This window comes from Myodes glareolus, chromosome 26 (assembly GCF_982192425.1).
Source record: "Myodes glareolus chromosome 26, mMyoGla1.1, whole genome shotgun sequence".
In the NCBI taxonomy this organism is placed as follows: domain Eukaryota; kingdom Metazoa; phylum Chordata; class Mammalia; order Rodentia; family Cricetidae; genus Myodes; species Myodes glareolus.
In genome coordinates, this window is record NC_142051.1 from 34,342,379 (window position 1) to 34,365,847 (window position 23,469).

Below are 23,469 nucleotides of genomic sequence, written 5' to 3' on the forward strand. Positions count from 1 at the left end.
GCCTGCTTCTGCCTCCTGAGTGTTTCCGATTAAAGGTATTCACCATTATTCTAGGCCAAACTACTTTTATGTGCACCAATGTAAACTATTTGCTAGTGTTTTGAGCTTGTGTATTTATGTATGTATGTATATATGTATGTATGTATGTATTTGTTGGAATGTCTCTTTTCAGATATTCCCATGCTAGGTGACCTCTTACATTTGGTCTTCAAGTATTGGGAGTTCCTTGTCTTAGTTTGGAGCCACCTTCCATTTCATCTACTTCTTCTTCCTACACCAGCCCATCATTTATTAAGTTTTTGTGGCGCTGGAGATCAAACCCAGGGCCTCAGGCATGCTCTTGCACCAAGCTACACACCCAGCCCTCATTCCTACAGCTTTATATTCCTTTGTAGCCCAACCTCCCCTCTGGAAATAAATCTACCGGCCTGCTTCGTTTTATATCACCACTTGGGCATCTCAGATGACTCCCCAAATCAACAACTCCCAAATGGAATTCACCCCCACCCTTATCAGACAACTCCCAATCCGCTCTCTTAGTCTCTTCTCTCTGATGCTTTGACTAACCTTCAAGCTAGTCAACAAAGCCACACCCGGAATGTCTCCCTCTCAGCTCTTAACATCCACATTTGAGTTCTCTGATGTCTTGTCTTCCCTGAGAAAACTTAATTCATCCATCATGGGATAATAGTCTAGTGTCTCTCTGAGTATTAACATAAAATTGTTTTTGCTGTTGTTATTTTAAGCACTACCTGCTACCAGAAATGGGAGGGTGGCGATTGTGTTGTCTGAGCACCTTTTGCAACCCAAGAAGCCATAACAAATGCTGGCCATAGGGACCCGCCCGTCCGCCCTTCCCGTCTTCCATCTGAGACCAAGGCTACTTTCCCCACAGAAACTACGACTCCCAGAATACCTTGCGGGCCTGTGGCGCGCGCGCTGGACGCCGTCTTTAGGACCCGGATTGAAGCAAGATGGCGGGCCGGCGGTGAGTAGGTGGGTATATAACCGCTGCCTTCTCTTCCTTTGGGACAGGCCTGGAAGGCTTGTCCGTAGTCATTGAGGCTTTTCTGTCTGTCGCTGCCCACAGGGCGAGGCTGCCGGTGTCCAGCAGAAGGGCTGGCGTATGGTTGCGCCTCCTCCGTAGCTCACAACCCGTGTGCTGGTGCACGTTCGGCTGCACCATGCTCTTGGCAACTCCTGAGATCAGTCCTGGTACAAGTCTTTCTGTTGGTCCATGGGTCATAGTCCCTGTGCACCTGTTCCTCCAACAGACCCACCAGGGTGTTTGATTTGGAACGGAATTCGGTGCCAAGGGGCTCACCCTCGAAAGTCTTTATGCAGCAGTGGTTGGACCCTCTGCCGGGTATATCAGCATCGAGCCGAGGAAACTTGCTGTCTCCCACAAATGTTTTGATTTTGGACCTGTAATCGGAAGACGTGGGTTTGTGTGCCATGCAGGCCACCAGTTATATAGTGGACTACTAAAATAATAAATCATTAGACTTCTTTCGGCCTTTGTTCCTATCACCTGCCTGAAAGAGCGCAGAATGTAAGGAAATCCACAATAGTGCAAGCCACTATTGCACACCACTATCGCATGCTGAATGAACTCTGGGTTAGCAAGTCGCCCTGTTCTGACAGTGCCAGGAATCAACCTGCAAATAGTGACTATTCCCTTTGATGCCTACTGAGCTATTGAAAGGCATAGATAGCCATTGAGACAAATTGAAAGTAGGGGCATGGTCATTATATACGATTTATTTACAGCATTCATAAAAATTGTGATTGTTTCCCTCAGTTTACCATGGAGTACTTGAAAGGTCGTTTGTTTAATGATTTGCCTCAGATTTTCCAGTTTCTAAGTGAGCTCCAAAGTCTTTGGAAGCAAGTCCTTTAAATTTTTATGGTTTAATATAAATATGTTTTGACATATCTTTAAATGTTAAGTGACAGTAAGATGAAATGGCGAGGAGGGCACTTTATTTAAAACCTGTAAGATGGTTCCTCTTACACTTTTCATGGGCCAAAGATAGGTCTTGTTGAATATTTCATTTCATCAGAAACACTATTACCGTAAGTGATATGGTCTTATGTGGTACTTGGGAGTTATTACGTAGACACACTGGTGTTTGAGGAGTAGTCTGTGTGAATGGCTTCCTAAGTAATTGCACTTTTACTGACCACTCAACTGAAACAGACTATATTGAGTGCTGAGAAGGTTGCAGTTAGGAGAAATGATAGTGGACTTAGTTCTTGGGTTTCCTTTCTTTTTATTATTATTTATTTTATTGGTGTTTTAACCTGTATGTATAAATGTGTGAGGGTGCTGCTTCCTGGTGCTGGGAATTGAACCCGGGTCCTCTAGAAGAGCAGTCAGTGCTCTTAACCACTGAGCCATCTCTCCAGCCCGGGTTTCCTTTCTTATAGTTTGATGTCATAGCTCTTTGTCCCATTGTTGAATTGTGTGGAACTGAAAAGTTGAAAAGCCGTGTTTCAAAAGACTAGTGTTAGTTAATAGTTCCGATCCTATTGTAGTGTTTGCATTCATCTTTACGTGATTTTTCTTTTATCTCTTAAGCAGGAATGAAAATCTGTGTGCCTAGAAACAGATGTGAGAAGCGGTTTCTCCTCACAGTATCTTTGTCCACGTCACCTAATAGATCATGGCCGCAGTAGCGAAATGGGTGACATCAAGCAGGACTGTCTGCAAACATTTATTTCCAATCCAAAGTAAGTGAAGCTTTTGGGAAAAAATGTTTTAAAAAGTTTTATGCCTCTTCGAGTATAGAATATTTAAGATATTTGGTTATTCTACATGCCTGTTGTTTGCAACAATTAAAAAGTGACAGGATTTAATTGTCAGTCAAAAGGGGACTGGATAAATTATGCTACATCTTAACTGAATATCGTGCGGCTGTTACCAACACGAACAGATCATCAAATAGATAGAGAAAAGAACCTGATATATCAGAGAGAGAATGATCCTTTTTATGGGTTTAGAAGATGATTTTTGTGTGTGTACATGCATAAATGCTGAGTAAAAGATCAAGGGTAATCATTGGCTGTCTTTAAACCACAAGTAGGATTTAGATGAACTGGTGTACTGGTAGAAGGTAATGTCTCCTTTAGGAAGAACATTTATACTTAGCATATTTTACAGCTGTTACTTTTTTTCAGTAGTTCTCAAAATTTGGAAATAAAAAGCAAATCCACAGACCCACCCATCTCTCAGGGACAATCATTTGTTAATACTGTGGGAGTTTTTTCCCTTATGAATATAGCAATTAAACAAATAAATGTGTTTTCTTTCTGAAGATCCTTGCAAACGTGTGTTAATACATGCTTAATAGTCAATCTGTTGACACAAATAATAGAGTGTAAAAGTCCTGCTTCTCACAGCGATCTGCTTTCATCCCCCTCACCCCCCAGCAATGAATAGGGGCATTGGACCCAAGACAAACCTTTGCTCACTTAGCTCCTTTTTAAGACAGTGTTCAAATTTACTAAAATCCCACTTTTCTTTTTTTTTTTCATTAATTAGATATTTTATTTTGAAATAATTTCATAGCAAATTGTGGAATTGTACATCTGCAATCCCAATGGCTAAGGAGTTTGAGGCTGGGAGGTCATGAGTTGGGGTTTAGCCTGGGCTACATAGTTAGACCATATTTTGAAAAAAGGAGAAAGTTTAGGGTTATAAGAAGTACAACAGTACAAACAGTTTTATGTACTTTGTATCCAACTCTGGATTCCCAAAGAATAACACTTTTACATAATTATCAAGTGTCACCAAATCCAGAAAATTAATATTGGTGCAATATCAGTCTATTACAGAACTGGACAGGACTTTTACCAGTTTGCACACACGTGTGCATGTGCAGATACACAAGTGTAGTTCTAGGAGCTTTTGCCCCATGTGAGGCTCCCCAGAACCCCTGGTAAGTTGAACAGTTTCCTCAGGCTGCCTTTGCACATGCTTTAGGTTTGTCCCAAAGTTGTTTCCATATAGAGTGAATCATAACCTAATTGTAAATGGACTGCATCCATTAGCTAAGACAGCCAATCATATCAGCCAAGCCTCCTTCATCCACAGCCCGCCGCTGGTCCTTGTTCTTGTCTTGGAAGGCAAATACCAGGTATCAACCAATGCAAATGGCAAATTCAGGTATTCAAAAGTACACTAAATCCCACTTTTCTATTTGCTTACCTGCTCCTCATTTTTAGGGCTCTGGATATTTTATTTATCACATTCTATTTACAATAAGAATAAAAACAAAACACTTTTAGCTTTTGATTATCTAGGCTTTTAAAAGTTACTATAGTGTTGGGTGGTGGTGCATGCCTTTAATCCCAGCACTCGGGAGGCAGAGGCAGGTGGATCTCTGTGAGTTCGAGGCCAGCTTGGTCTACATAGAGAGTTCCAGACCAGCCAGTGCTACAGTGAAACCTTGTCTCAAAATAATAATAACACTAATGAAAATCTCAATATATGATGTGTGCTATAAGATAATATATGGATTTTTAGGTCATTTTTAAAAAACAACCAGCTGGGTGGTGGTGGCACACTCTTTTAATCCCAGAATTTGGGAGGCAGAGACAGACAGATCTCTGTGAGTTCGAGTCCAGCCTGGTCTACAGAACAAGTTCCAGGACAGACTCCAGAGTTACACAGAAAAACCGTGCCTTGAAAAAGTCATAAATAAATAAATAAATAAATAAATAAATAGCTATACTGAACTGTGCATGGTGATGCAGGCCTTTGATCCTAGCTAGCACTCAAGAGGTAAAGGCAGGGGAATCTCTGTGAGTTTGAAGTCAGCCTAGACTAGTATAGTGAGTTTCAGGGTAACTAGGGCTATATAGAGAAACCCTGTCTCAAAACAACAAAAAGTTACTGAGTGAGATGGGCATGGTAACACAAGCCTATAATCCCAAGCATTTGGGAAGTAGAGGTAGCATTTGGGTCTCTCTGAGTTCCAGGCTAATCTGGTATACTTAGTGAATTTCGGGCCAGCCACGACTACATAGTGAGAGTCTGTCTCAAAATACCGATAATAAACAATAAAATTGCTGTAATGCTTTTTACTTTCTAGTTAATCGTCTGGTCAGCATACAAAACGAGTTTCATTATGACATTTCATGTATACATAGTCCCTTTGCTGGTTCGTTCCTCTCCCTAAATAGCCCCCTTTGGCTTTCATGTCATGTATTTGTACATATATTTAAACCTAGATTTCCACAGGAGAGAATACATGGAATATTCCTCCCCTCATCATCCTCCTTTATTTCCCCTCTCCCTTCTCTTTAAACCTCTTTCTCTAGTTCCCTTCTGCGTTCACATTATCTGCAAGCAGGCTGGGCATGGGACACACACCTGTAGTCCAGTACTCTGGAGGCAGAGGCAGGAAGATTGCAGGAAGTTGGAGGCCAGCCTGGGCTGCATACTATAACCCTGTCTCAAAAACAAACAAAAAACCATAATCCCCATGTATGTATATATTCTGTATGCATATTAGGGAAAATATGCAGTTTTTATCTTTTCTGTATGTGTTTTAATTTTTAATTTTAATTTTTTTGCTTTGTGGGGTGGGTATGAATGTTGGTGTGAGTGTACTTGTGAGGCCAGAGAACTTTGGGTTGTTTTCCATTGGCACCATCAATCTTTTGCTGAGATGGTCTCTCACTAGGACCTGAAGATCTTCGGTTAGCCTAGGCTGTCTGGGGTCTGCTATGCACGCTCTCCAGCATGGGTATTAGAAGCGCACACCATTGTTCCTACCTTTCATGGGTGCTGGGGTTTTAACTCAGGTCCTCATTGTGAACAAGCATTTTACCAACCAAGTCATCTCCTCAGCCCCCTTTTTATATGCTGTGTGTTATTTGTGTGTGTGGTATGTGCGTGGGTGTGCTTACCTGGGCATGTGTATGGGGCTGGAGGTCAACTTGGGTGTGATGAGTCCAGACGCGGGTCCTCACACTTGTACAATGTGTGCTTTACACACTGAGCTATATCCCTAGTCCAGAATCTTTAGCTTTGTTTTTGTGGTGTTGGGAACTGAAATTATGCATGCTAAGTCATTGCCCTGACACTGAGCTACATCTGGTTCTGGTGTGGGAGGTCCTTCTCTATATGTGTTGCTTTTATTGGTTAAAGAAAAAGAAACTGTTTGGCCTGTGATAGGGCAGAATAGAGCTAGGTGGGAAAACTAAACTGAATGCTGGGAGAAAGAAGGCAGAGTCAGGGAGCCTCCATGTAGCCCCTTTGGAGACAGCCGCTAGGGATGGAACTTTACCCGGTTAGCCACAGCCACATGGTGATACACAGATTAATGGAGATGGGTTAATTTAAGATATAAGAATTCGCCAGAAATACGCTTAAGCTATTGGCCAAACAGTATTGCAAATAGTATGGTTTTGAGTAATTATTTCAGGTCTGGCCAGCTGGGAACGAATAAGTGGCCTCCTGCAACACGGCTCTGTTTTTTGTTTGGTTGAGGCAATTTCATTAGCCCAGGCTGGTCTTGAACTTGCTACGTAGGTGAGGCTGACCTTGGTGAATACCTAATCTTTCTGCCTCCACTTCCCAAGCACTAGGATTTCTACTACACTAGGGATTTTGTTGTTACTGTTTTCAGTGTTTCACTCTCACCCAGCCTGCTTTCAAACTTTTTGGATTCCTGCCTCAGTTTCCCTGATAATAGAGTTACAATTGTGAGGGCCACACCCAGCTGTCCGTCCTTCAGAGTGTGACTTACTCCACTTACCATTATGACCTGAATTCCATCCATTTTTTTGCAAGTGGCATAATTTCGTTCTTTATGCCTGAATGAAGTGTATACATGCTACATTTTCTTTACCCCTTGCCTGTTGATGACTGTCTTGACTGTTGTGCACAGTGCAGCAGTGGGGTGGATGTGCAAGTATCTCATGTGCTGACTTGGACCCCTTAGGGTCTGTGTCAGCAGTACATGGGGTCAGGTGCTAGTGATTGTTTTGTTGTCTTGGGACAGGGCCTCGCTGTGTGGCCCCGTGGCTCTCACATGGATTATATGAAAACCACAGGCCCAGCTTTGATAATTTTCCTTTTAGTTGGTCTGTTTTTCATGTGTTTTTAAAAATTGCACATTTGTCTGTGGAATTGGTTCTCTTCTATCGTGTGGGTCTCAGAGATGGAACTTGGTGGCAAGTTGAGAGAAAGATCCCTGCTACCTAGACTCCTCTCTCCCTAAGTGATGCCCAGCCCCAGGGTGGTGAGAACTCAGACCTAACACAGCCCTTAGTCTTCACAGGAGTTAACATGGGACTACTTATTTGTCTCTCTTACTGAAATAATGTTTTTACTGTTAGGTTGCTCATTACATTTATACTGTGGCCCTAGTCCACATTTGATATCCTCAGTCCCTCTTGTACCCAGCAGGAGATTAGAAATGGTTAACTAATTTGAGTTGACTGGGATTGTAAGCATATTCAGTTAACTGTGAACAAACTTAAATTGTCCTATTTTTGACATTTTATATGAAAAAGTAGGATATTAAGCAAAACCAACAGTTAGAAAGTACAAAGAGGGGCTGGAGAGATGGCTCAGTGGTTAAGAATACTGAGTGCTCTTGCAGAGGACACGGGTTCAATTCCCAGCACCCACATGGCAGCTCACAACTGTCTGAAGATCCAGTTTCAGGGGATCTGACACCTTCACACCAATGCACATAAAATAAAGTTAAATAAACCACAAAAATATTTAAAAAAAAAAAGAGTTGCAAGAAAGTACAAAGAGCATCCAGAAAAATCAGTCAGGTGGTGGCGGCCACACCTTTAATACGAGCACTCAGGTGGCAGAGGTAGGCTGATCTCTGTGAGTTCAAGGCTGGCTTGATTTACAGAGCAAGTTCCAGGACAGACTCCAAAGCTAGAGAGAAACCCTGTCTCAAAAAACCAAAAAAAGGGGGCTGGAGAGATGGCTCAGCGGTTAAGAGCTCTGCCTGTTCTTTCAAAGGTCCTGAGTTCAATTCCCAGCAACCATATGGTGGCTTACAGCCATCTGTAATGAGTCTTGGTACCCTCTTCTGGCCTGCACTGTATGCATAATCAATAAATAAATATTAAAAAAAAAAAAAAAAAAAAAAAAAAAAGAAAGAAAAAGAAAAAAGGAAAAGCCCTTCCTTGTAAGAGAACATTAAAAACTCCTGTATGTGATCAGCATCAGGTAAGGACTTGGTGTTTTTTAAAGCTTATGAAGCTATTTGATCTGATGATAACTTAGGGGCAGAGGAGAGCAGAGACACTGTGAGTGAGGTCATATGAACACTGCGTGCACCACGGCCACCTGCTTCAGAACTTACTTTTATCATATGAGCTGCCTCTGGATTTTTCCTTTGTATTTAGAGGAATATCAAATTAATGTTCAAATTATTTTGAACATTAAAAAACTTTTTACAGATTAAAAAAATGCATAGCTTGCCTGGCCTTTATCCCAGCACTTGGAAGGAAGATACAGGCGGATCTCTGTAAACTCAAGGCTAGTCTGGTCTACAGAGCAAATTCCAGGACAGCCAGGGCTGCACAGAGAAGTCCATTTGACAAAGAATAACAACTAAGAGAACAAAGGCATAGCTATTGCGTCTGTAAGTGTTCTGAAAATGAAATTGCTCTTTGAAGTGTGAGCAGTTTAAGACAATTTTGAACAAATTATTCCGTATTTCGTCACTGAAAGAATGTCCAAATATTTTATGTTCTTTTTGGAAAGGTTGGAATATCCAAATGTTTTTATTTTCTCTTTTTATCCCTGATCTGAGCTATTCCTCGTCTGTAGGGAACATTGTATTCTCCTCTTAGCACTGCCTCGTTTCTTCATCCTCAGGGCAGCAGAGACAGCTGCACTAGAAAGGTGTTCTGGAATGTGCAAGCTCGCCTTTCTCCCAGAGCTTACCCACCTTGACAGCACAGACCCTGTGTACTGAAGCTTCTTGTCTGTCTCCCAGAGCAGACCTGCTCATTTCTCATGTGAAGCAGGAATGGTCATACTTGTTGAGTCCCTAGCACTACCACAAGCCTGTTTTATAACCAACAGCAGACATTGGTGGTGTCACATCCAGCATGGCGGTGCACGCCTTTCGTCCCAGCACGCAGAGGCAGAGGCAGGTGGGTCTCTGAGTGAGGCCAGCCCGGTCTACAAAGACTGTTCCAGGATAAATTGAAGACTATATAGAGAGACCTTGCTTTGAAAATAACCAAAAAATAAAAAAAAAGAAAAAGAAAATATGAAGCATTTAAGAAAGATGTGGTGGCACATGCCTTTAATCCTAGCACTAGGGAGGCAGAGGCAGGCTAATATCTGACCTCAAGGGCACCCTGATTTACAGAGTGAGTTCCAGGACACTCAGGGCTGCATAGTGAGATCCTGTCTCAATAAACAGCAACAAAAAAAGAAACAAATATTGGTTAATGTTTAAATTTGCTTTTATGCTGATGTTTTTTGCAGATGGAGCCTTATCTAGTGTTTGTCGAAAGTCTACCTACTCTTCTCTTCCAGATGACTACAACTGGTATGTGTCACATCCGCATCTGAAATGATTTTGTGTTTGCTCTCCTGATTAATCTTTCTTTAATTTTGTTTTTAAAATTGTGTCTTGTGTGTATGGATTAAGTATGTATCTGGATTATACACGTTCTACATTTTAGATCAAATCTATTGCTATTGTGTTGCAGTGAAGGCTCACATTTGTTAACAGACTTGCTTTGTCTGCAGCAGGCTTTAACTTTTTATAAAAGCTAATTTGTTTTTATAATTTTATGTTAGGGCTTATATCTATTAGATTAGGTATTTATCTGTCTTTTGTTTGGCACTGAATAATTCCAGACTGCACTGTTGAATGCAGCACCGCTTTGGTGTTTATCCAGCTTAGTCATTATTCTGAGAAGTAGAACAGCATATGATAGGGTTTTGTGGTTTTTTTTTTTTTGAGCAGAGTGGATTTGCAAAAAATGCATTTTATTTTCTTAAGTTATGTGTGTTTTATCGCAGGTTTTAGTAAATAAAAATAAACAAACAAAAAACAGCCCAGGCTAGGCTCAAACTCACCGTGTAGCTGAGTCTGGCCTTGGATTCCTGATCCTCTTCTTAGTGCTTGGATGTGTGCCACCATGCTGAGGAATTTTTACTTTTTTTTAAAAAAATTTATTGTGTGGATGAGTGCTTTGTCTGCATGTATGTATGTGCACCACATGCATTCCTGGTGCCTGAGGTGGTCAGAAGAGGGCATCAGATCCGGAACTGGAGCTACTTACTTGTGAGTGACTGTGTGGGTCTGGGAACTGAACCAGGGTCCTTTGCAAGACCAACAAGCCTTCTCGACAGCCATACTTTCTGATACTGGTTTTAACTGTACATTTGATGAGTACTAAGTTAAGTAGCTAGTGATGAATAAGACTGGGTTATGTTTCTTTGAACCTGAACAGATTGAGTGATGTCAGTGTATAAATTATGCAAAACCCCCTAAAGCTTCTGTTGTGGTCATCCTGGCACATGGAAAGCTAAAGCAAAAGGATCATGAGTTCAAGGCCAGCCTGGACTGTCTAGTGAGACATTGGCTCAAAAAGGAGTGATGGTGGTGGAAAGATGCTGACTTAGTGGTTAAAAGCGCTGCTCGTACAGACCTGGGTTTGGCTCCCCGCACCCACGTGATGACTTGTAACTTATTCATATCTCCAGTTCCAGGGGATCTGATAACCTCATCTGACCTCTGAGGACACCAGGAACACGCATGATGTGCATACATACATGCAGGCAAAACATTCAGACACAAAATGAATCTTAAAAAAAACTTGTTTGGGCTGGCCATGGTGCTGCTCTTATTTAATCCCAGCCCTGAAGAGGCAGACGCAGGTGAAGCTTTGAGTTCTAGGCTAGCCAGAGGTATAAAGTGAGACTTTTCCTTATGTAAAAAAATGAAAAATAGATGAATTAATTAACTAATATCAGAAGTGTTATTGCAATTATGTATAGAGTTCAGTGATAAGATCATAGTAAAATAATGTAGTATACAGTTTATATTCACTACTGTTTCTTACGGTGGTTAAAGCTGAAAATTTCTGTTACAGTCCTGTCACTTGTTATACAACGTGTCCCCTTTAGCATTTGTGATTAATTTTGCATTCAAATTGAATATTTTATTATTGTAGCATAAAAGTATATTCAACATAGTCTCTCAACCTGTAATTAGCAACCTTATGTAAATACATTTTTTATTCCATTTGTTTATTCGTGTGTGTGCGTGTATGGGCTATGACATGCATATAGAGGTTAGAAGACAACTCTCCGTGTGGGTCCTGGGGATCAAACTCAGGTCGTCATCTTAGCAGCGAGCGCCTTTGCCCACTGAGCCATCACACCAGCCCCAGTCAGCTTCTAAACTTCCAGTTCTATAGTGCATGAACCTCTTTTATCTTACACAAATTTGCTCAGAACCAATTCAAATTAACACTGTTAGATTCAGTTGTAAGAATTGTCAGTTAACATTTCAGTTAGGTCTGAAAAGTTCAGTAATGATTTTCAATATTTTTCTCTTTGTCTAGAATAGTCTGTCTTAAGCTTAAAACTTTTTGTTTGTGTTTGTTTGTTTTTGTTTTTTGAGACAGGTTTCCTCTGGGTAGCCCTGGGTGTCCTGGAACTTGCTCTATAAACTAGGCTGGGCCTGGAGCTTAGAGGTTGGCCTGTTGGGACTGGGGGTGCGTGCCACCGTGCCTGGCTTAAAGTAGCATCTTGAAACCAGGATTTTAGGGCTGATGTGTTCTGGAAGTCTTAGAAAGCGTCCTCTAAAGGCCCCAGCCTCTTCTGTGATGTGGAACTTCCACATTGGTTGACTGGGGTGGCAAATGGATGGCTGTCATCCATGGCTTTATAAAAGTCATCCTAGAAACACTTGCTTTGTCCTCAGATGCCATGTGCAGCAGTAGCCATGTCCTCGGGGCTGCCCTTGCTCCTGTGGCTCACTCTAACCCAAACTGTCTTAGCACGCGGGCACATGTGCGTGCAGCTTGTACCTTCTTGCCCTTGCCCTTCTCCAGCAGCCAGAGGCCTTGCTTTCAGTGTGGCGTCTGGGTTGATTTCTAATTAGTTTTCTCTTTAAGGGTAATTATTCTTGCTGGGTATAATCTTAAGGATCAAGAGTTAAGGGTCATCCTTGACTACATAGTAAGTTCAAAATCAGCCTGGAGCACATGATAGCCTATCTCAAAACGAAAGTCATTCTGCCAGATTTGATGGTATATATCTCTTATCCATTCACTTTGGAGGCAGAGGCAAGAGGATTGCCGTGTGTTTGTGACCAGCATGGCCTATGTAGTGAGTTCCATGACTACCTGGGCTCCAGTGAGACCTTGTCTCAAAAAAAACTAAAACCAAACATGAAAGTACTCATGCTGCCTTGAGCGCAGGCTAACTGTATTCCAAATGTCCCTTTCCAGCAAGGTGGAGCTCGCTTTGACATCCGATGGCCGGACAGTAGTGTGCTACCACCCTTCCGTGGACATCCCGTACGAGCACACAAAAGTATGTAAGGAATTGTCTGCTAACCTTTGTTTGCTTTGGGTCTTTTAGCTTCTCGAGTTCACTGTCTTGATTTTTCCTTTTTGTCTTTTTTCCTTTAGTTTTGTTTTCTTTTTTCCTTTAAAGTTTCTTAGTATACAAGGGAACTATTTAAGGGCAATTAGGACATCCTTTTCTGACCTAATAATTTGATAAAAACTAGACCTGGTAGCGGGGACCTGTAATCCCGACCTGTTGGCCTGAAGCAGGAGGACATTCCATTCTTCCTAGTGAGACCTTGTCTAAAATTTAAAGTTGTTGGAAGTTTTGGACATAGAAGATTGGTAGAGCTCACACCTAGTGTTTGTGAGGCTGTGGGTTGAATTCCCAGCACCACATGCGCTCACACGCTCCTCCAAGTAAAACGAAACGTGTTCAATCTGATCCTCCCATGAATCACGACAGACTGTGTTTTAGAGTGCTGTTCCATAGCTTTTGTGCTGTTGATTCCAACCATCTTTTTAATTGTAGGATTCCATTCATTTGTCTGTGTGCATGTCCATACCCTGGTATTTGTGTGGAAGCTAGAGGATTCCTGTGGAAGTCGGTTACCTCCAGCCACCATGTGGGTTTCAGGAATTAACTCAAGGCATCAGGCCTGGGGGCAGGTGTGTTCTCCTGCTGGGCCATTTCAAAAGTCCAAATCATCTTTTTAATGTTTGGTGAAGTTAGCAATTTAAAAAAAAAATGTCTGTTTTTATCTCATGTGTATGTGTGAGTGAGTGCTGAATGTGTGTGGGTGCCCAAAGCATCCAAAAGGGTGTGTTGGATCTCTTGGAACTGGAGTTACAGGTGTTTGTGAGGTGCCTGATAGGGGTGCCGAGATTTGAACTTGAGTCCTCTGGAAGAACAGGGCTCATTCTTAACCACTGAGCCATATCTCTAGCCCTATGCCATTTTTATTTTTATTTTTTTTGTGATAAGCCAAAATGAACAAAACTTTTCCACTTTTATTTATATAGGAATGAGTGTTTTGTCTGCCTGTGTGTCTGTACCAAGTATAGGCCTGATGTCTGCAGAGGTCAAAAAATGGCTTTGGATCCCCTGGAACTAGAGTTCCTCATGGTTGAGGCACCTTGTGGGTTGCTGGGAATTGAACCTGAGTCCTCTGAAAGAGCTGCCAGTGCTCTTAACCGCTAGGCATCTTTCTAGCCCCCAGTGGGTAAATATTTTTAATTACTTCGCTTAAATTTTTTCCTGTTCAAAAAATTTTTTTCCTATCATCAGGCACAAGATAAAAACTACTTTAGTATATCTTATTTTAGTTTGCCCTAAGTCTTTATCATTTTTTTTTGTTGAAAATGTTTATTTTTTTAGTGTTTGTTTTATTTGTGTATTTGAAACAGAGTCTCACTCTCAGCTGTGATGGCCCAGAACTAACTGTACAGACCAGGCCTGACTGACTTTTTTTTTACCACCTCATGCTGTCTATTATTTTTTCTAAATTAAAAAAAATATTTTTGAGTTCTTACTTTAAAAAACGTAGATATTTCTCTTGATAACTTTTCGTGCTTTTGTTTTACTTTTTGATAATACTCTATCTGCTGCTGTCATCGGTCATCCTGGTATTATTTCTCTTCCCTTCTTGCCCCTGTCTTACTCTCACACCAATGCAGCTGAATCTAGAACAGATTCTTTTTCTTTCTTTCCTTCTTTCTTTCTTTCTTTCTTTCTTTCTTTCTTTCTTTTTTTTCCTTTTTTCTGTATTTTGTTTTTGTTTTGTTTGTTTTGGTTTTTGGTTTGTTTTTTTTGAGATAGGTTTCTCTGCATCAGCCCTGGCTGTTCTGGAACTCAATCTCTAGACCGGGTTGACATTGAATTCATCTGTCTCTGCTTCCTGAGTGCTGGAATTAAAAGTGTGCACCACCACTGCCCAGGTCAAAAACAAATTTTAATTTTTTTTTTATTTTAAAAAACTTTTTAACTATTTATTTTTTTATTTGGTTCTTGTTTTTTGTTTTTTCGAGACAGGGTTTCTCTGTAGCTTTGGAGCCTGTCCTGGAACTAGCTCTTGTAGACCAGGCTGCCTGCCTCTGCCTCCCAAGTGCTGGGATTAAAGGCGTGCATCACAACCACCTGGCAAAGATTTATTTATTATATATACAATATTCTGCTTGCATGTATCCCTGTGGGCCAGAAGAGTGCACCAGATCTCATTACAGATGGTTATGAGCCACCATGTGGTTGCTAGGAATTGAGCAGCCAGTGCTCTTATCCTCTGAGCCACCTTTCCAGTGCCTTAAAAAGCTTTTTAATTTTTATTTTATGCATATGGATGTTCCTTCTGCATATATGTCTATGCACTAACAGTACTTGCAGAGGCCAGAAAAGGGTGTTGGATTCCCTAGGACTGGAGTTAGAGACAGTTGTGAGCTACCATGTAGATGCTAGAAATCAAATCCAGGTCGTTTGGAAGACCAACCAGTGGTCTTAACCACTGAACCATTTCTCTAGCGCAGTGTTTGAACTTCTAACTAAAACAAGGAAGCCCAGTTAGAATGGTGTATACCTGTAATCTTAGCACCTGGAAGATAGGGGCAAGAGGGTCAGGAGAGCCAGGTAGTTCTCTGGCTACATATCAGGTTTAGATTACTTATTTATTTATATTTTATATGCATTGGTGTTTTGCCTACATGTATGTCTGTGTGAGAGTGTCAGATCTTGGAGTTACAGACAGTTGTGAGCTGCCGTGTGAGTGCTAGAAATTGAACCCAGGCCCTTTGGAAGAACAGCCAGTGCACTTAACTCCTGAGCCATTGCTCCAGCCCCTACACCTGAGCTACATAAGACTGCCTCAAGAAACAGATGTCAGTAAGATGGTCCCATGGGTAAAACGTGTGATCTGAGTTCAGTCCCTCTGACCCATACAGTAGAAGAAGGGGAGAGCCAGTTCCTGAGTTATCCTCTTACCTCCACGTGATCGTCATGGTGGAGCACACACATGCACACAAGATGTAAATAAATGTGACAAAATAAAAGAAGGGAAAAGGAAAACACGGGAATTCAGGCTGAGAGCTTTGAGTGCTTCAGTGCTTAGTTTCATGTTAGCTTCTCTGTCTTCCTGAGACACACCCTCTAAAGCTGGTCCAGGAGAACTGCAGTTTAAAAAATTCTGAGTCTGCTAGTGGTGTTGGTATAGACTTCAGCATTTATTCCCATGTCCTTTTTATCTGTACACTTGAAAATAAATGTGTTTGTTTTTTGAGACAGGGTCTCACTGTGTAGCTACAGCTCTCTGACTCTGTCCACCAGACTGACCTCAAGTCCACAGAGATCTACCTGCCTTTGGTTCCCAAGTGCTGGTGGTAAAGATGTGTACTGTCATGCCAGGCAAATATTTCAAGCTACAGTGAAAATTAGAATATTCTAGAATTAAAACTGCTAGGGAATGAGAACCAGTGTTTATTAACGCTTGACATTAGTTTTTTATTCATTTTTTATTGTACATTTCTATATGATGTGTATGGCTCATATGTTTGCTCTGTGGTGGTTTGAATGAGAATGGCCCCATAGGCTCATATATTTGAACGTTTAGTCATTAGGGAATGGCACTACTTGAGATGGGTTAGGAGGTGTGGCCTTGTTGCCTTGTTGGAGGAAGTGTGTCATTGGTGGGCTTTGTGGTTTCAAAAGCTGAAGGCAGTCCCAGTGTCTCTCTTCCTGCTGCCCGGATCCAGATGTAGAACTCTCAGCCCCTTCTCCAGCTACTGCCCAGATGCTGTCATTCTTCCTGCCATGACGGTAGTGGACTAAACCTCTAAACTGTGAGCCACCTCAATGAAATGTTCCTTTATAAGAGTTGTCATGGTCATGGGTCTCTTCACAGCGACAGAACAGTGACTAAGATGCACAGCGTGAGGGTGGGGTCCAGAGGGTAACTTTGTAGTCTCAGTTCTCTCCGTCTGTCTCCATGTGGGTCCCAGGGAGCAAACTTGGGTTGCCAGGCTTTCTCAGGGAGCACTTTTATCCATGAGGCATCTTGCCGGCCCCAAACACCTTGTTTATAAATAAGTTTTTTAAGTGGGGAAGTCTTTTGAGGCAAAGATTCACTATGCCCCAGGCTGGATCTCTTTATTTTCCAGACTTTTCTGGAACTTACTCTGTTGTTCAGTGTCCTCAATGACAGCCCTTTTGTCTCAGCTTCCCTGGTGTTGAGATGACAGGTGAGTTCTAACATGCCTGGCTTTAGACATTTGACCTTTAGAAACAAACAGCAAACCCAAGAGAAAAGCCTTATCTAAAGGCTCTGTTGTCTTAGGTACTGTCCCATTGCGGTGAAAAGACACCCTGGTCAAGGCAACTTCTAAAAGAAAGCATGTCATTGGGAGCTTGTTACAGTTTCATAGGGTTAGTTCGTGATCATCATGGCAGGGGCATCATGGTAGAGGCATCATGGCAGGGGCATCATGGCAGGGAGCGTGGCAGCAGGGAGGCAGGCGTGATGCTGGAGCAGTAGCTAAGAACTTGTGTTTACAAGCAGAGGGAGAAACTAAGCCTGGTGTGGGCTCTTGAAACCTCAGCGACCACCTCCAGTGACACACCTCATCCACCAGGACCACACCTTCTAACCTTTCCTAAACAGTCCTCCTGGGAAGCAAACATTCAAGTCCAGGGGCCATTCTTAGTCAAACCATTCTTAGTCAAAAAGTCCAGAGGTCTTTTATATATTTTTCATTGTTCTCTCCTTAATAACATAAGGTAGACTCTCAAATTCAAGTTAAAAAAGTACTATGGACCCTAGAATGACACTTTAGGGAAATAGGAAAAAAAGTAACAAGTACCTTATTACTGATGGAAAAGAATTAAGAACTTTTATTATTGGAAAAGAAACCCACAATTTTTCTGTGAGTCGAAGAGTATTTCTAATTTGAATAATATAACTGAAAGTGCTGGCTGCTTCCCCACGTCAGGAAGTCTAATCAATTGCTGAGTGTGCTCGTTGTTCTGTCCTGGCTTCCATTTCCACACTTGTTTGTTATTTCTTATTTTATAGCCTATCCCTCCACCAGACATTTTGCGTAATAATGAAGAAACACATGAACAAGTGCTGAAAACCAAGTTAGAAATAAAAAGTGAACGACTTGAGCAAGGGCCCATGATAGAACAACTCAGCAAGGTGTTCTTCACCACAAAGCACCGCTGGTACCCGCACGGACAGTAAGTTTCACTCCTTTTCACCTGACCTTGCTCTAGCCTTTCCTTTATGTAGTTTTTCTGTTATGTGTGTGAGTGATTTGTCTGTGTGTAAGCATGCTCACTACATGTGTTCCTGGTGCCCATGGAGACCAGAGGAGCACCCAGAGCCCCTGGGATGGGAGCCACCATGTAATGGGAACCAAACCTACATCCTTTGCAAGAGCAGCGAGTTCTCTTAACCTCTGAGCCATCTCCCCAGGCTCCCTTTATCCATTTTTAGCAAATTTTGCATTATTACACAAAAAATAGTTGTGCAGGGTCTGACTGGTCAGTAAATAGCGTCCCTGAATCTTTTAGAAACCAGTTGCCTCTCTGCTTACAGTGCTCAGCCTGTATCTGACTGTGGCTCTAGCTCTCTTTTGTGGCTGTTTTGAATTAATCTTTCTTTGTGTGTGTGTGTGTTTATGTATTTTCATGCTACTGTGTGAGTGCATGGAGGCCAGAGGTCAGTGTCGGCCCTTCCTCCGTCTCCCCTCCCCTCACTTACTGGTTTTCTTCCCTTTCTCCTGATACTTAGTTATTTTTATTTTATATAATGTATGAGTGTTTGGCCTACTTTCATGTTTATGCACCACATGCATACTGTGCCCTAGGAGGTAAGAGGGGGGAGGTCATTGGATCCCCTGCAACTGGAGTTAGAGATGGTCGTGAGCCACCAGAAGGGTGCTGGGAGTCAAACCCAGTTCTTCTAGAACAGCCAGTGCTCTTACCCCCTGAGTCATCACTCCAGCTCCTACCTTGTTTTTGAGACAGACCTCACCGATTACCTAGACTGTCTCTGCCTCCTCGGTTCTAAGATGACAGGTGTCCACTACAATACTGGTTGGCTTTTTATGTAGACAATGGGGATTTGAACCCAGATTCTCATACTTCCATGGAAGGCACTTTAAAGATTGAGCCAGGTCCCACTATCTACCTACCTACCTACCTACCATTTTCCCCTCTGTTTCCTTTTGTTTGTTTTTTTTGTTTTATTAAGACAGGGTTTTACTATGTATCCCTGGCTGTCCTGAAACTCTCTCTGTAGACCAGGCTGGCCTTGAACTCAGAGATCCACCTGCTTCTGGCTCCCAAGTATTGGGATTAAAGATGTGTGCCACAACAGCCTGGCTTCTCTCTTCTTTTCAAATAAAATTTTATTAAATTTATTTATTTGTTTGTTTATTTGGGGTGGGGAGGCGTGTGGCAGTCAGAGGATAACTTGGGGGAGTTGGTGATCACCTTCCATATGCGTCCCAAAGATCAAACTTAGGTTTTGAGGCTTGGTGGCAAGGACCTTTACCCACTAAGCCATTTGCCACCCTTCCTTTTAAATAAAAGCATTTTTACTTTATTCATTTTTTGGTTCTTGAAGTGTTGAGAATTGAACCCAGGGCCTTCTGAATTAGAGGCAGTCTCTGTATTCTGAGATACACTCCCTTTCTCTTCCTCCACCCCTGATCAAGTCCTTATTTCCTTTTTTGTAATGCTAGGGATCAAACCTAGGGCCCCACAGTGTGGTTCACTGTTGAGCTATACTCCTGGCCCAGAGTCATCTTTCATGTCTTTCTTCTTCCAGACCAAGCCATGAAGTGTTCCTTGTTGTTTATGTTTGTTTGTCTGAGCGAGCTCTGTTCTCATTCCCTGGTGCAATTGGGTAACCACCCCTGAGCTGACTCTTGTGCAGGCTGCATCCACCGGAGCTCCTGAGTGTAGGCACCAGATTGCTCCAGTACTGGCTAGCTTATGAAAACCTGTTCCTTGTTTGCAAGTTGTTAGAGTTGAGGGCTGAGGACAGTGGAATATAAACAATTAAAAGTGTCAGTGAACCTTGAAAGATGGTTCAGAGATATATACAGGAAGTGGTAACAACTTCCCAGACATGAAAGACTAGCCTGCCACATAAAATGTGGAGGAAACTCAAGCAGCTCTGGTTGGGCGGAGTGCTGGTGCATGTGGATCTGAAACTCTGTGTCTCTGCACTTGGTCCCCAACCCTTCAGGAGATGGGGTCTGTCTGGGCTTCTGGGGTGAAAAGCCTGACCCCCTCTGTTGTCTTCTCTGTTTCTCGATCACACCATCAGGGGAAAGTGCCAGCTTCCAACTCCCGCTGCCGCAGGCTGGAACCAGCACGGCCTTTCTGTGCTTTCCTCACTGTTGTGGACCACCCCTCTACAGCTGGGCCAAACCAACCTCTTCCCTTAGGCTGCTTCTCTCAGGCATTTGACCCCAGTGACAAGAAAGAGACCCCGATGGATGTGACGGGGAACCAGGGAATGGGGAGCATGGTGGGGAGAGGAGGCAGTTGTGATTGGGTGTCCTGGTGAGTGGTCACCTTTCATATGGATGGGGAAGGAGGAAGAAGAAGCCATTGTTGTGTGTGTTGGATCTGAGTGGTCATCATTTGAGTACCTAGGTGACTCTGGCTCCTGGAGCTCTGTTAACTGCCTCAGTTTCTCTTCAGGGGGTCTCTTCTCTCTTCTCCTTCAGTAGACAGGATTCCCACGGTTACTACTTTACACTAACTTCTTGGTGAGGTTGGCCTGACATTATTTTTTATTAGAGAAGGGAATGGGTACATACCGTACTGAGCAGGTGGAGGTCGGAGGACAACTTACAGGCGCTGGTACTCTCCTGCCATCGTTTTGGTCCCAGAGACGGGACCGTTGTTAAACCTGGCATCAAGCGCCTTTACCAACTGAATCATTTTGCCAGCCCAGCTCTTAACTTTTTTTTTTTTTCTAAAGATAATGTTTCATTATGTAGCTAGCCCTGGCTCACCTGTAATACTCTGTAGACCAGGTTAGCCTCAAGGTGTATGCCACCACTGCCTGTTATTCATTTATTTACTTTTTATTTAGACTTTCCCCAAAGTTTTTGGTTCTGTGTAGTAAAACAGCCTTTCTTTTCCCTGTCTAAACAAGTTCCTCACTTAACTACCTCTCTGTAAGAACGTGTGTGTGTGTGCGTGTGTGTTTCTTTTTTCTTGTATGCTTTGTTTTGAGACAAGTTATTACTGTATAGGCCAGTCTGTCCTGGAACTCCTTTGTAGTCCAGGTAGCTCTTGACCTTGTCACAATCCTGCTTCAGCTTCTGAATGCTGGAATTCCGACCTAAAGGTGATAATTTCTGTGTCTTTTCCAAGAAAAAAGTTAGAGGTTTTAGCCAACACAGTCTGTCTTAATGTACAAATGTCATAAGTAATTTTTATTGTGTTTGAATAAGCAAGTTGTTGTAGGATAACCCATTTTAGTACTCTTACATTTATTCTTCGATAATTTCATACATGTGTGTGTTGATCGTATCTCCCTCCAACCCCTCCCAACTTCCAGTCTTTCCATTCTTATTCCTTTTTATGTTCTAGTCTCCTTTGATTTTTATTTCTTAGTGCTCACATCGTTTTTGCGTACTGTTAGATGGTCACCCGTCTTTGTCACTGTTAAGTTAGCGATCGTGAAAGTAAATTAAGCCATCCCATAGCTCTGTGTCTTTAGTCACACTGTTCTTAGGTGTGCTCCTGTGATTCGTGGCCTTATTGCATCTCCTGTTTGTCTTTTATTTTCATTTTACTTAAGAAGTTTTTGTTTTATTATTAGTGTTGTGTGTGTGGATGTGTGCGTGCCATGCTGATAATGTGGATGGCAGAGGACAGCTGTCAGGAGTCAGTCTTCTGCCGTGGTTCCAGGGACGTAGTTACACAGCAAGTGCTTTTACTGCCTGTGCCGTCTCACCAGCTCTACTGTTTGTCTGTGTATCTACTTATGTGGCGGGATGTGTGCAGGTGTGCGGAGGTTATTGGTCAGCTTCAGGTCTCAAGTGCCATTATCAGAAGCTGCCCACTGTTGTTTTGAGACAGTCTCTCAGTAGCCTGGAGCTCGCCAACTAGGTTAGGCTGGTCAGCAAGCCCCAGGATCTTACCTGTCTCCACTGCCTACTGCTGGGACTAAAAGCATGTGCCCTCGTGGTTGGTTTTTTTTACATGGGTGCTGGGACTTGAACTCGGTGCTTATGCTTGCAGGGCAGATGCTTTCCTGACTGAGCTCTTTTCCCAGCCTCTTGTTATTGCACATTATCCAGAGACCTGAATTCAAGCCTCTTTTGAACTTCCTTACCGGCTATCATTACTTGCTTCCTTCCTGTGCATTCCAGATTGCTTTAATCTTCATAAACATTCATAACCAAGTCATTGAAGTTGTGAAAATCCCCTGACTATTCATTGGAAGGGACAGGCTGAAGGCAAGGGGACTATTCAGAGCCGTACAACCAAGCATGTTATCTAGGATCTTACCTATGTTTAATCTTATTTACTTATTTAATCTTATTGCTAGTAATTAGCTTTTGGCTGCTAATTAATGTAATCTCCTAGCATATCTTTTCCCATCAGGATTGTGAAGCACTTTGAATTGTAAGCAGACTTTAATTAGGTGGAATTGATTGTCCCAATACCTCTCTCAGTAAAGAACTCAGCAGAAAACCCCAGATACTAGTTTGTGTGCATAAAGAAAAAAATCTAACCTGTCGTTATTGTCCTTTCAGAACATTCAGAACACATTTGCTTAGTGTCTGTGTGTTTACACATACGTGCACACGTACACACACGCACACATGTACACACACACAGAGACAAATTGTACTTACCTCTAATATTTTCTTCTTCTCCAGGTATCACAGACGTCGTAAGAAACCAAATCCTCCCAGAGACAGGTGACGGCTCTTGACTTCCCAAGCATAAGGAAGTTTTGCTGTGTGTCTTATTTGCCAGCTGAGAAAACGCACCTGGTGTATTCATTACGATATTATGTAAGAAAATAATAAAAGTACCCCTTCATATTTTTAAATGTACCTCATTACGTTGATTGTGAATTTGAAGTTCTTATTTAGAGAAGCCTGCTTGATCTTATTTTCCTTTAGAAACATTGAAGTCTTTTTTCCCCTCTGTTTCATTTACTTATTTTGTTTTTTTAAGACAGAGTCTATCTCTGTGTAGCCCTGGCTGACTTGTTCTTCCATATAGATCAAGCTGGCCTTGAACCCACGGAAATCTACCTGCTTCTACCTCTTTATTTTATTTTTAATTATTTTTAATGATGTGTAAATATGTGTACAGATGAGTACAGGTGACCACAGAGGCTCTGGCTCGCTAGACTTAAAAGCAGTTGTGAGCCAACCAACATGGTTTCTGGGAGTGTAACTCAGGTCCTCTGGAGGTGAAGTTCGTGCTTCTAACTGAGCCATCTAGCTGGGTATATTGGCAGTGTTTTTAATCCCAGCACTCAGGAGGCAAAGGCAGGCAGATCTCTGTGTTTGAGGTCAGCCTGGTCTCCAGAGTGAGGGCTGTACAAAGAAACTGTCTTGAATAACAACAACAACAACAAAACGCTGAGCCATTCCTTCAGCCCTACCTGCCTTTGCTCTTAAGTACTGGGGTTAAAGTCTTTTTTGACAGAGTCATTACATAGTGTGAGCTGTCTCTGGACTCACATACTCCTTCTACCTGAACTTCAAGTACTGGGATTGCAGGAATGAGCCACCATACAGCCCTATTCTTCGAGACAGGGTTTCTCTGTAACAGCCCTGGCTGTCCTGGAGTTCACTTTGTAGACCAGGATAGTCTTGAATTCACAGAGTTCTGCTGCCTGCCTCTACCTCTCGAGTGCTGGGACTAAAGGCGTGTGCCACCACCCTCTGGCTCTATCATTATTTTCATAA

The 23,469-nt window shown here is 42.3% G+C and overlaps 1 protein-coding gene across 9 annotated transcripts; it reads left to right on the forward strand.

Annotated features, from left to right (window-relative positions):
* Positions 1 to 846: 846 nt before the first annotated feature.
* Positions 847 to 22,607, forward strand: Mrpl42 (mitochondrial ribosomal protein L42). Of its 9 annotated transcripts, XM_087901934.1 has the most exons (8): positions 847 to 996; positions 2,585 to 2,733; positions 4,097 to 4,168; positions 9,482 to 9,545; positions 12,470 to 12,550; positions 13,058 to 13,194; positions 17,580 to 17,743; positions 22,423 to 22,607. In XM_087901934.1, exons 4-8 carry the CDS (start codon positions 9,482 to 9,484, stop codon positions 22,466 to 22,468), a joined length of 492 nt encoding a protein of 163 aa, XP_087758060.1. In that variant the 5' UTR covers positions 847 to 996; positions 2,585 to 2,733; positions 4,097 to 4,168; the 3' UTR covers positions 22,469 to 22,607. The 9 variants fall into 9 exon arrangements, 8 of the variants coding, with proteins under 8 accessions (XP_087758060.1, XP_087758057.1, XP_087758061.1 ...); XM_087901931.1 differs by lacking the exon at positions 13,058 to 13,194 and having other exon boundaries at positions 12,466 to 12,550; XM_087901935.1 differs by lacking the exon at positions 4,097 to 4,168.
* The last annotated feature ends 862 nt before the right edge of the window (positions 22,608 to 23,469 follow it).